The sequence below is a fragment of the Hippocampus guttulatus genome, chromosome 16, assembly GCF_054856545.1.
Source record: "Hippocampus guttulatus isolate MCC_2025c chromosome 16, RoL_Hgut_1.0, whole genome shotgun sequence".
NCBI lineage: Eukaryota > Metazoa > Chordata > Actinopteri > Syngnathiformes > Syngnathidae > Hippocampus > Hippocampus guttulatus.
In genome coordinates, this window is record NC_141276.1 from 9,593,548 (window position 1) to 9,606,565 (window position 13,018).

General features: G+C 44.3%; 2 protein-coding genes across 2 annotated transcripts; both read right to left on the reverse strand.

The window, feature by feature from the left end:
- Positions 1 to 90: 90 nt before the first annotated feature.
- maza (MYC-associated zinc finger protein a (purine-binding transcription factor)) lies at positions 91 to 6,841 on the reverse strand. The gene is made up of 8 exons (XM_086132112.1): positions 6,048 to 6,841; positions 5,698 to 5,909; positions 4,330 to 4,480; positions 3,847 to 4,226; positions 3,322 to 3,599; positions 3,131 to 3,194; positions 2,882 to 3,053; positions 91 to 2,627 (listed from the first exon to the last, which is right to left on the reverse strand). Exons 2-8 carry the CDS (start codon positions 5,728 to 5,730, stop codon positions 2,317 to 2,319), a joined length of 1,389 nt encoding a protein of 462 aa, XP_085988238.1. The 5' UTR covers positions 5,731 to 5,909; positions 6,048 to 6,841; the 3' UTR covers positions 91 to 2,316.
- A 1,942-nt stretch (positions 6,842 to 8,783) lies between these two features.
- cdipt (CDP-diacylglycerol--inositol 3-phosphatidyltransferase (phosphatidylinositol synthase)) lies at positions 8,784 to 12,431 on the reverse strand. Its single transcript, XM_086132342.1, has 6 exons — positions 12,198 to 12,431; positions 10,927 to 11,061; positions 10,604 to 10,757; positions 10,445 to 10,526; positions 10,168 to 10,249; positions 8,784 to 9,219 (listed from the first exon to the last, which is right to left on the reverse strand). Exons 1-6 carry the CDS (start codon positions 12,238 to 12,240, stop codon positions 9,074 to 9,076), a joined length of 642 nt encoding a protein of 213 aa, XP_085988468.1. The 5' UTR covers positions 12,241 to 12,431; the 3' UTR covers positions 8,784 to 9,073.
- Between the last annotated feature and the right edge of the window lie 587 nt (positions 12,432 to 13,018).

A 13,018-nucleotide genomic window follows, 5' to 3' on the forward strand; every position in this document is an offset into this window, starting at 1 on the left:
GCACGAATGGAAGGGGGGGGGGCGGCAGTCAGGTGCACTTGGGCGAGCGGGATGCTAACGTTAGCTTAGCGAGATGAACGAGTCACAAAGTTAACTTTAGGGCATTTATTACACTCGACGATCATCATCACTATGCACGAACACGGGAAAGGATTACAGTTCTCGATGGAAGGACATCCGAGCCACCTGGGGTTCTATTTCAAATTAGACGTTACATTTTAGGGGGATGCTCAATTTTTGGAGTTGTTGAATCTTCTGGACATTTTTTTTACAGTGACCTTTACGAGATTTTATTTACTTTACAGATATTGTTTTTGTATTTATGAGATTTTTTGGGGAATATTTTTACATTTTCTACAGTATTTCTGAGATGGTGCAATTTATACTGAAGGCTATACATATTTTGCAGATGCTTTTTTTTTAATTGAATGTTTGGAGATGTCGAATTTTTCATATGTGAATATATAGCACAGGCATGGGCAACTTGTATGTGGAGGGGGGCCGCACTTAACCAGATGTATGACAAAAATGACATTTGAAATATGGACAAAATACGTGCTCTGAATGTTTCCTTTTTTATAATACATTTCTCAATGCATGTATATAAGAGCCACTATTAAAAAAAACAAAGGGTTCGAAGCAAACACAAAATAACCACATACTATCTTTTTTTTTTTTTCAGCGGAAAGGGCTCTCACATAAAACATACCAATCAAGGGCAGCACAAAACTGCTGAACAGCAAACTAACTCATTTTGTGCATTTTTTCCCCCACAAATATAAACTCACTCAAAATGTTATTGTTCAGGTGCTATGTTTGCCCTGCATATCATTCCAGATCGGACAAGAATATTAGGCCTACTTAAGTTGCAACATAGTAGAGGTAAGGAACGTAGGTTCCTCAGGAGCCATATTCTGCCTGTTTTAGATCAGCTCTACTTCAACACACCTGATTCAAACGATCAGCTCATCAGCAAGCGCTGTAGAAGCTTGGGACGATCATAATCAATTGAATCAGGTGTGTTGGAGTTCCCTACCCCTGCAATATATTAGACCTGGTGTGAGTGCAACCAACACATGTCTGCCATCTACTGGTGAATGTTAATTTTACAATTTAAAACTGCAGTCGACCCATGCTAGTAGCCCATCCCTGATATAGACGGTAAGTAAATTCAGTGTGAGAAATTCCAATTGAAAGTAGGATGGCACAGATGTACTTCCATATTTTTGCACCACTGCAGAGAGCTACAAAGTACACGTCAAATTCATCATTGAGCACAATCAACGTTGATATAAAAAAAGTGCAGGCACGCACGCAAAACACACACACGCTGATGTCACTGAAGAATCCCAGTGCCGTCACACTGACACATGAGAATTCATGGAATGTTTTTTGGATAAAAACAGAAATTTATACAAAGTCTGAAGAGTCATTTTAACTCTCTTCCTGGCCTCAGTTTTCTTTGCTGCACGTTGACGGCAAATGCGGTCATGTAATGATGTCATCAACAGCCCCCATCCCACTTGGACAAGTGCGATGAAGCCAATACGTCTGTGGATGTGTTGGGAAATACTGCTGCTAACACTATTCAACACAACTGGCTGACCTATATCGTGAGTTGGACACTTGGTTAGAATGTGCAGTAAGTACGTACACCTTACCAAGAAAGCGCAGGAAATGTATTACACAAATTCATCTTGAAATCCTTTGTAGTGAATAGGGAGTCGGGAATCATGCAGTTTTTGCATTCACTTGTATGTTTAGGACTTTCCAAATCAGCTAAGCTGACCGAACTACTTTTACATAGTGGACCGAGATAGTTCCTTTTAGTGATAGTTTGAGGACCTTGATGTCATGCTTTGCCACTATCTTGGTTCAGTGGAACCGGTTTGAAGTGAGTCGAGGAGCTTCATGTAGTGCTTTGACGCCCCCTTGGTGCTAAGGAACTATGTTGAGGTGAGTTGAGCAGCCTGATGTAGTGCCTTGGTGCTTTACTGTTGACTCAAATATCTAAAAATCTTTATGTCGTTATCGGGGAGTCAAGAATGATGAAAGATTAACACCCACGTTTGGAATCATTCATCATTCCCGATTTTCAGTGGCCATTTTAGGAACTATCTAGGTCCACTATACAAAAATCCTTATTTTGTGATTATGGCGTATGGCACGAGTAAAATTGATTCCCGACACAGTCGCAGCGATCTCGGCCTCATGGCACTCAGACTTCAAATTCCCCACCATTTGTAATGATGTCATTATTGGGGCATCATCATGATGTCATCAAGGGTTCCTTCCTCACACGCCACCCCGCGTGTGCTAGCTGTGCGTTTGTGCGCTGATGCTGGAGCAGTCAGTCACAAGCAGCCCCACGCCGCCGGCGCCGCCCCCGCCGGCGGGCGAAGCTTCGCCCACCGGACCGGTGGGGTCGGTCTCGGCCTGGTTGGCGTGCGTGCCCATGTGGCCCTGCAGCTGAGTGGTGGTCTTACACTGCACGCCACACAGCTGGCACAGGAGCACCCCGCCGGGCCCCGCGCCGCCAAAACCGCCGCGGGCGCCGCCGCTTTCTTTCCACTCCTGGCCGTGGTGCTTTTGCGCGTGGACCCGCAAGTACGTCAGCGTGGTGAAGCCTGAAAAGCGTAAACGGCACGTCATCAGGGCGCCCCTACCGAAATGCTGACGTCATTTCTACAACAACTCTCCGTCCTGGGTGAGATTTATTATAGCGGGACGTTTTTTTTTCAGAGTTTAACTTGTTCTGTAACCAACCTTTCTTTGTATGTTAAATCAAGCACCTCCATTATAATGAATTCAAATGCCATGAATCCATTGGAATAAACCAAGTATCTGTATCTGTGTGTGTGTGTGTGTGTGTGTGTCTTACTGCGATTGCAGAGGTGGCAGGCGTGGTGCTGCGATTGGTTGTGGACCCGCATGTGGTCCGTGATGTACGCTGCCGACAAGAGCTTCCCGCAGATGTGACACGGCACCTTTTCCTCATGGCGAATTAGATGCGCTCGTAAGCGGTCCCGCGTGGCAAACGCCGACGTGCACGTCTGCAGGCAAACACACGGTGATGAGAGAATCGTGTCGGTTGGAGAAGGGGAGGCACTGGCGGGGATGGATTTGTTACCGTGCACTTGAAGGGTCTCTCAGTGGAGTGCACCTGGCGTACGTGACTGTTGAGGTGGTCCGGCCTAGAACAAAACAAACAACACTGCAATTGGGTGAGGAGTCAAGCCAGGAGAACCCCTGTGGCCCATTTTAGCCATTCAGAAGCCTTTTGATGTGATCCAAAGCATGCGTGTGTGCGTGCGGCCGTACCGCGAGAAAGCCTTGGCGCAGTGCGGGCAGATGTAGGGCTTCTCCACACCACCCTGGTGCGAGCGCACGTGGTAGCTCATGCGGTCTTTCCTCTTGAAGCGCTGCTGGCAGATTGGACACGAGTACGGCTTCTCGTCCGAGTGCGACAGCCGGTGGCGGTTCAGGTGGTAGACGTCGCGAAAGGCCTTGCCGCATGCCTCGCACGCATGGTTCTTGCGCACCTGGTTGGCGGCAACGCTGGGATTGGCGGGCGCGGCTGCGGCCACCGGACTGGGATTCTGCACAACGAAGGGGAGTGCATCTCTCCAATTAAAGATGATTCCACACGTATATCGTTACGTTGGGTGCGATACGATTCAAAGGGAGTTCGATTGGTGGGAGGGCTTCATTTCTTAAGTGTTGCTTCGGCCCTTTTATTTTTTCATTTTGCCATTCGTAAATCAGCCTTCTTGAATTGTTTGAAATAATTTCAGTCTACTTTCGACTAAATTAGAACCAATTGGGGGGCGGGTCCAAGTTCCTCACCTGCTCCACGGCGGCGTCGGCAGCACCCACCACCACCAGTGCCGCCGACGGGACGGGCTGTGGAGGCGGCTGCATCGCCATAGCGACGGTCACCGGGGCGACGGACACCATCACCTGTTGGCCGGGCCGGGGGTCCGGGGCGTCAGGAGTGGCGGGCTCCGACGGCAGAGTGAGCTGGAGGAGGGAGAGAGGTATACTCTGCTTGGGGAGCGCCTTGGCAATGCCGCCGGCCTCGTCCTTGTCGCGGGCGGCGCGGTCCTTCATCTTGATGCCCGTGTGCACCGACTGGTGGCGCCGCAGGTTGTAGCTGTTCTTGAACTCCTTGTTGCATGTGGAGCAGATGTGGGCGGGGCGCGGTGCTTTGGGCGGAGACACTTTCACTGGGGGGAAAGAGAGATATTTAGACACAGGCACTTCCGTAGGGGGAGGGCAAAAAATGTATATATTCCCCCACTACATTGTAGCTACTGATTGGGCCCTCACCGGGTAGCGGCTCCTCACTGAGAGCGGCCGTGTCCACGGTGGAAGGCGGGGCCACCAGGTGCTCGGGCAATGGACTTTGGGCCGAGCCGCTCAGCTCGGGCAGGAGCTCCGCCTGCAGGGGCGCCTCCTGCTGGCCCGGAGTCGACGGCGTCTGTCGACAAATGGACGCAAAGAAAAGACTGATAGAGAGTAGAAGTGTAACAATTAATCAACAACTAATCGATCCTCACAGTCGTAGACAATTATTTTGAGAATTGATTAATCATTCAGAGAACTTAATTTAAAAATTTCCGAATGCTCTGTATTTCATCCTCCCAATAATAAATATTGTCTGATTTCTGTTGTCCTCCGTGAAAGCCAAGTGATTCTCTTTGCTTTTTTTTTTTAATAAGACAAACCTCATCAAACAAACACCAACATCAGATTTTACTATGGAACGCAATTATCAAAAATTTTACCTGTATGTTAAAAATCACACAAGGAACTCAATCATCGTCAATTTATATTTGTGCATTTTCTGGACTGTCAATTTCAAATAAGGTCCTTTTTTAAAATTGAGGAATGGAAAATGGTTGAAAATGTATTTTTTTAAATCAATTCATTGATTAATCCACAAAATAATTGACAATTAAAAGATGCAGCCCTAATAGATTGACAGAAGGAGAGACAGATGGATTGGACACTGGCCCTAGGTAAGTATGGGTGTCTTTTAAATGTCAAATCTTTTCAAACAATTGGCCTTGTTATTTTTTTAAGTATCAAAAAAAGATCAACATTGTTACATAGCTAGTAACTTTGATTTTGAAGACACAAAAAGCAAATACACCGGAACGAAGTGCTTTATTTTGCCGAATGAATACATCAAACTTCCCCCATTTTAACGTGAAACTTTTTTTTTGCAGGTGTAGCAGCAATACATGTCCACAAATGTCACATTGCACTAGTAGTGTCATAAAATAAGTCATGTAAGTAGTGAAACATATTACCGTCATTGTAGTGAGCTCGACACGAAAAACATTTTGTCATGTTTATAACGGCAAAATGTTTGCATTGATTTGTGTCCCAAACGAAGTGACTTGCAGGGTCCGTATGTGATACTAAGATGAATAATATGCTGTCATAACTCAATGAAAACATTGATTTTCATGTACTTAGCTCTGAACCACGATGTCCATCATAATAAATACGCGTTATGTTGTGCACCAAATGCAAATGAAAGGGTTACTATGCACCCTCCTACCCGCTTCCTGACACCTGGATGCAGAAGGCAGATGTTTCACATCCTGACCCCCGTGTGACCTCTTCTCTATCACACCCCCCTCCTCACCGTAACCAAAGTGTAAGTGAAACAAAGCACTTGTCTCTCACCTGAAAGAGGAAATTGCTCCACGAAGTGTCCATGCTGCAGTCAGCAAGCTGCAGGCCGCCCGGAGGCTCCCTCCGCCGGGGAACAAACCAATAAACGCTCGCTTGCTGCTCAGTCACTCAAAAATGGAAAATTGTCAAAACAACTGCGCACCGCTGGACGGCGTTTGCCGAAATCGCAGTTCCTCTTCCTTGTGGACTATTTTCCCGCAACCCTGGTGAAATTAGATGCGGCAAAATGCCAGGCTGTCATTCCTGCTCCAATTGTGCCTTTTATGTAGTTTGTCTGGTGTCATAAAGTTCTGCATGCAAAGTAGCGATGAAGTGAAGAAGAGGAGGATGAAGATGCTCACAAATAATGGAAACGCTGGCAAACATTTATTAGCGATAGCTGCAGGAGAGGCCTTCTCGCGGGATGCAAGCCTCGGCCTTGCGTAGCGCTCCTCGCCGACTAGGATCCTGCCGGTCGGCCGCCGTTCCTGGCTTCGCCTCGGTGTTTGAATGGCCGGGATGTCATCTTTCTCTTTTTTTCCCCCTCACCCTCCCTCCCTCGCCGTCTTTCTTCCTTTCCTTTTTTTTTCAAATCCCGTCTTGTCCCGCTGCGTCGTTTGTGCTTTAAAGGGAAAGTGTCGGCTCACGGTTGTCTTGTCGTCTCCAGACGAATAAAAGCCGACATTCGGCAGAGGCAAACCAGCGACACCGCCCCCACCTCCCTCTAGCCGCCGCAGTTTTGCGTCTGTTGACGAACGAACAACGCCGGAGCGCCCCTTCAGCCGATGCAATTCGCAAATGGTCGAACGATTCCGACGGTGGGCGCAAGTCGACAACAGCTGGAACGTGGAAAACTGCACTCACGCCAAAGTCACTCCGCAAAATCTTATATTTCCCTTTCGGGTGCTTGTCAAGCAGCCTATCTGCACGTCTTTCAATGGGTAAACATTTAGCAATGATGACTTCACTTCGGACTCCTGCAAACACGACGTAATGCGCTGTCGTGGTGGCAAATGTACCCGAAAAAAAATATCTACATATACAGTACTAGTATGCTGAATTCTTAATATTGAGGACAAATAGTAAACTAGAGCATGGCCCATAAACTGGATATCAAGGATTTCGATTTAAAAAAAAAGCTCAAACGGTTTTTCATAGATGGCTGCTTCCTTTTAGGGTTGCAATTAACAGTTTGCTTAATCATCGATTAACCTGACAATTTCTTTTTTTCCGTTTATCATTGAAGTGCAGAAAATGCACAACCAAATTGACGATGATTCAGTTATTGGTTTGGTCCCTGAGGCAGAAAATCGGCAAAAATACTGACCATTGTTTCCCAAAGTAAAAGCAAATGTTTGCACGTTTTATGTTTGTCTCATTTTGAAAAAGCAAAACGACAATCAGTCTGCTTTCATGGAGGATGACAGAAATCAGGCAATATTTACTATCGGGAGGCTGAAATTTTACAAGGTCTCTAAACAATTAGTTCATGATCAAAATTAATTTCATAATGGATTACTTGGTGATTAATTGTAGCACCCCAAATTCAGTTCAATTGTTTTAAAAAACTGGATACAACAGATTATTTTCTTGAGCTGCGGTTGTTTAGCAGGATTAGATTTAAATCACATCACATGATCAAAACAACATCCACACAGATCAGATTGAAGCTTATTTACTTTTATTTTTGCAGGGTTTTAAATCCACCCAGCGGCAGCAGCAAAAAAAATATCATAAATACAAGTTGTCCGAAATAACACGTGTTCGCTAATAATACATTCTACACGTTGCTCATAGTTCATCACCCGTCCTACACGAATAATAGCAGCACAAGTGGGAAAAACACACACAAACGAAAATTATATTGGTGCCACAAAAACCTCCACAACAAAAATCTGTTTTAATCTATAACTCATCGTTTTGCAGCAACTTTCGACCAGCAACAAAATGATCGTCTTTCAAATGATCAGACCCAAGCAAGCAAGCGATCGCAGAGCACACATGTTCAATTGAAGTTGAGAAGCGATGAGTTCAGCTAATTTCAAAAGTTGAATTTGGAAGGCTTGAATTGAATGAGAAAAAAAAAACAGCACCCATGAAAACACCTGCAATGGCCGCAGCCCCAGGAAGAAAAAAAAAAAGACATGACAATCTGGCCATAGCAGAAATAGAATGGAAATGCAAATCAATCTCCCCCAGCATCCCCCCACAAAAACTTGTAATAGCATCCTAAACCCTTTGACTTAATAAAAAAAAAAAAATACAGTAATGATGTAGTTAAAAGGGCGGCACAGTGGTCGACTGGTTAACACGTCGCCTTCACAGTGCAGAGTTCGATTCTGGCTCTGGCTTTCTTGTGTGGAGTTTGTATGTTTTCTCCGTGCCTGCGTGGGTTTTCTCCGACATTCCAAAAATTTACATGGCAGGCTAATGGAACATTAAATTGTCCCGAGGTGTGCGCGGATGGTTATTCGTCTATGTGTGCCCTGTGATTGGCTGGTAACCAGTTCAGGGTGTAACCCACCTGCTGCACGAGACAGCTCGGATCAGCTGCAGCACGCCCGCGACCCTTGCAACAATAAGCAGAATACAAAATGGATGGATGAATGTAGTTAAAAAGAGTGAAGTATTAAACCGTTTTTGCCATATTTATATATATTTATTTTTTTTCTTTCGTCTCCAGTCACACAGCAACTACCGGTACTTTGGAGAGTTTAGTTTAGTCAGGAGAGTTTCTCATCAAATCAGTTGAAGATGCTGGCCAACACTGGTGCCCGCATGGAACTGGAAATCAAAAGCCAATCTTGCCAATTTCTTATCAAATTAATTTATTACAGTTAAGAAAAAAAAAGACACGTGCTTCCAAATAGAGCAGGGGTGTCCAAAGTCGGTCCTGGAAGGCCGCTGTCCTGCCTGTTTTCCAGCTCTCCCAGCTGTGACACACCTGATTCAATGATTAAATGAATCAGGTGTGTTGCTCCTGGGAGAGTTGGAAAACAGGCAGGACAGCGGCCCTCCAGGACCGACTTTGGACTCCCCTGAAATAGAGAGTTACTTCTCATCCACCCTGGAATGTGTGTGCCCAAATCCAAACGAAATGGTGGGTAAACAAATGGAGCTTGTATTGCAATTTAGAGCTCAGGTGCGCTCCATTTCCTTACCCATATGTCCAAGCGGCTCAAGGGAATGCAATTACGCTTTGCTCTTCAGTCCAACATATTTTGTGGCAAATGCGAGCTTCAGATAAAAGAGGTGCCTCCACTCCCCCACCAAAAAAGCAAAACGCCGGCAAGAAATGTCGATTGCGTCCAAACGATCCAAATGACAATCTGATGAATTAGGTCAAATGACCGATGAATCGCAAAAGACGGTGACGCGACAGACACTCTCACTGCGACTTCCTGGTGGCGGCGGCGCGCCGGGCGGTGTCCATGGCGGCCATGTTCTGAGAGGCCGTCACCAGGTGCACCACGCTGATGCAGGACTTCAGCGCGCACACCACGCCGCTCACCACAAGGGTACAGTACACCAGTGCTGAAACACACACCAAGAACACACACGCACTGGTTATAACATACGCACACATAACTAAAAAGACCAACATGACAGCACACACTAAAAGGCCAACAAACACATTTGCACACTGCAAAACACTCAAATATGTACTAACTAGGGCTGCACTATATATATATATTTGTGTGTATATATATTTTTTATGGCTTCAATGGTGATGATAAGCTAAGAATACATTGAGCCATCTTATTTTGCCGCAGGAATTTTAAAAAAATTCTTTCAGCAGATAATGTAATGTAATTTCTTCAGGTCACGGCAAGATAAAGAAAATGAAATAAATTGACAACTGGACTGATGCCGTTTCGTCTGTATGGTTGTACAGCTATACCAAAATCAATATGCAACCCCCACCAGTCTCAATATGGCATCCTGATGAAGATTGCGTTTGTGGAATAGAAGTGAAGCAAAATTCTGCCATTTTGTGTTACACTTGCTGTCGACTGAAAGTCAGCTATTTTCTGAGATTGGTCATGTGACGTTTGCAAGATGAGCCGTGATTGGTCGCTACCTGAGTCCACAACAACTGTTATGTCATTTTCATTTGACAGCAAGTGGCAAAATGGGCCTCCCACTGAGATGGATCAAAATGGGTAGATTTTGCTGCTAAGCAATACTTATCAGAATATTGTGTTTAGACAAGTGGAGTCATATAGAACACATTATTGATTATTAAAATAATAATAATAATAATAATAATAATGATGATGATGAGTTGACTTCCCGTTTGTCTTAATATCCATGTACTTTTGTTTTTATTTGATTTTGTTAACAAAAATGTATTTTTCAATTTTACTTTTAGTCATATCCTTAATTTTGGTTAACTATGACAAACTTGGCACACATAAGGCACACCGGCAACCACAAGCACAAAAACATACACGGTGTGGTGTGAGTGCGTGTGAAAGTTACCACTGGGTTGTTGTAGGTGATGCACGATGTAGAGCAGGCAGAAAAAGAGCTCGTTGCCCATGCACATCAAGAACAAAACCACCTGCAAACGGGAACACGACACCTGTCAGCGCTCCAAGCAAGCACGCTAGACCTCTTTGGGGAAGGAAAAACAGTGCCAAAGAATGAGGAAAGAGTATTCATTTCAAAAATAGATTTTTTTTTTTTTTTTTAAATACAAGTGGTGGTAGAGGACACGCAAAAGGTGTGTCAAATGTGAAAAAGTTGCACTTGTGACCTTGTTTGTGTAGTAGACACGCAGCAGCGGGTTTCCGGACAGGTCGACGCTCTTGTGACTGTCTGAGCCCTTAACCGTCGAGCTGCACACACGCACGCATATAGTTAGCAATTGCGGCAGGCGGGCAGCGGCGAGGCCATTCAACAGGAAGTGCACCACCTGTGCAGGTGCAGCCAGTGGCTGGCGATGTCCAAGCACATGTTGAGCTGGAAGAGGAAGGTGTAGGACGGGTAGAGCAGTGCCAGATTGACCAGCAGGCACATAGTGGCACAGCGATCCGTCAGCATGTCCAACATGGCGCCGAACTGCGTGGCTGACAACCACACACACAAACACATCACCATCATCGTATCATCATTGACGTTGTCATCAATATGAGTTAGGTTATCATCGGCATCATTGTCACCATCATCGTATTCATTTTCACCATTACCATATTCATTTTTGCGGTTTAATTGTTATTACTAGTGGGGAACACGTACACTGGTTGAGCGCGCGTGCGGCGTGGCCATCAAAGGCGTCCAGCAGGCTGCTGAGCATGTAGCACAAACAGGCGGGGTATGGGCAACACGGCATCAGGAGGAAGGACACCAGTGCCAGCACAATACGGGCGTAGCCTGCACGCAAGCACACAACACATTTGTCAACATGTTGAAAATGGACAACCATTGACGACAAACCATATTCACCTGTTTGTGGGAACTCTCAGTGGGTGAGGACAAGACACACTGGGTGTAAAGTGGGGATTACTTTTCATTCACTCTGTACAACAACCTAATGCGTTCTCCAACAACAAATGACACCAGACAGTAATAACTAGAGTAGAAATGAACCATTATTTTAATAATCAATTAATTGGGTGGTGGGGGGGTTTTCAGTTAATGGATGAATCAGAGTGAAAAAAATGGCTTCATTTCCATCCTTTCATTCAAACGCCGGACATTATTTCAAACATAAACATTCTTATGATTTCATTCTTGGTTTGATCTGTAACATTTGTCAGAAAATGGAAAATAAATGTTGATAACTATTTTTCAACGTAAAAACATGTTTGCAAACGTCTTGTTTTGATTCACCACAAACACAATGCACCTGCTTTCATGGACATCAACAGAAATCGGAGATTCAGAGTTGAGAAGCTGAAATCAGGGGATTTGTCTAAACGTAGTCTCTAAACAATCAATTACAAAAATTGTTGTTCATCAACTTGATAATCGATTCCCCTTTTAATTCCAATGACAAATACCAACGACAGGTACAGTATACCATTTTGTTGCAGACAGATACGAGGTACAGTATACCATTTTGTTGCAGATACAAAAAAGTCGACTTTTTGTTGTTGTCTTTATATACGTTCTATTAGTAACTGTGCTTGACATTCATAAATGACATCTTTCGCTGACATATAAATAATTTCAATGCGAAATCCGAGATTCGCGAAAGAAAAGATAAGTCATTCAACATATCTTTAAAAAAATATTACTGTATTATTATTTTCACAAACTCCCTTGGTAATGACGTACTGTAGTCGTTTGGTTTTTAATTTATTTAATAATAAAGCCCCGACCGGGGTAGGAGCGTAACATGGGGCCGAGGCCTGGATCCAGCGTGAAGGCCTCTTGGGAAGCTACCGATCATGAGTGAGACAAAAATGTGACATTTGTCAAATTTCGTAATATTTGTTTGACACCGAGTAGCAATTGGCAGCAGTTAGCTCAGCAGGTACCTGCCGACGACCCCGTCACAAACTCACCGATCAGATTAGGGACGAAGAGGAAAATGTTTTCTTGTGCCATCTTTCCGTTTATAGGTCGTCGAGTAAAAGTTTGGATTTTTTGGTGGCAAAATCATAGAAATTAGCTCTCTGAGTACTTCCTCGAGTCGAAGCTTGCCGTCAAGCTCGCGCCAACCCTTCAAACAAGTCAACCATTTCCGCTATGTTTGTGTTTAACTATAATAATAATTAGAACCTAACGAGTCAGGCACTCGACAAACTACTCCTTTCCAGGACTGATAATGTCAATAAATTGAACAGACACGTGCTTAGTAAGAAGGCAGACTTATTTGCAAATAGATTCCAATGAGGAAATTAATAGTTTAATTTTTTGGATGCTCCTATTTCCGGTATCGCTCTTCTCTGAGCATGACGATTGTTGCTGTGACGTCACCTCATCGACTCCCCTTTAAAATCCAGCGCTATTTTTAGCTTCGACGTCACCAGTTTGAACCGGACAAGAAACATCGATGTTGACTACAATTCATCCATTATCCGTACCGCTTATCCATGAATAATTTCATCGTTATATTATTTAGAATTGACGGACACATATTGCTATCACATCAAAGCAAAGTTATATTCACGCTTCAGCGTGATAAGATATCCTTTATTTGTCCCACACTGGGGAAATTTACAATTTGATACTGGTCAAGTTAAATCATAATTTTCACGTTATTACGTAGTAAATTTCATTTTGTAACGCGATAATTCACACGTTTTAAAATGATTAATTTTAACTTGTACGTTCAGGAAAGCAAAAGTTCCCGTTCAGTTCACCGTCGCAGTTATACTAAAAA

What these genes read in the sequence shown, in the direction of transcription:
- maza (XM_086132112.1), bottom strand. Translation starts at nt 5,730, where the DNA reads ATGGACACTTCGTGGAGCAATTTCCTCTTTCAG. An exon ending in CAGTGAGGAGCCGCTACCCG is followed by an intron (nt 4,227 to 4,329) that starts GTGAGGGCCCAA and finishes CTTTCCCCCCAG; the next exon opens with TGAAAGTGTCTCCGCCCAAA. An exon ending in CCGACGCCGCCGTGGAGCAG is followed by an intron (nt 3,600 to 3,846) that starts GTGAGGAACTTG and finishes TTCGTTGTGCAG; the next exon opens with AATCCCAGTCCGGTGGCCGC.
- cdipt (XM_086132342.1), bottom strand. Translation starts at nt 12,240, where the DNA reads ATGGCACAAGAAAACATTTTCCTCTTCGTCCCTAATCTGATCG. An exon ending in CGCACGCGCGCTCAACCAGT is followed by an intron (nt 10,758 to 10,926) that starts GTACGTGTTCCC and finishes TGTGGTTGTCAG; the next exon opens with CCACGCAGTTCGGCGCCATG. An exon ending in TCACCTACAACAACCCAGTG is followed by an intron (nt 9,220 to 10,167) that starts GTAACTTTCACA and finishes TGTGTGTTTCAG; the next exon opens with CACTGGTGTACTGTACCCTT.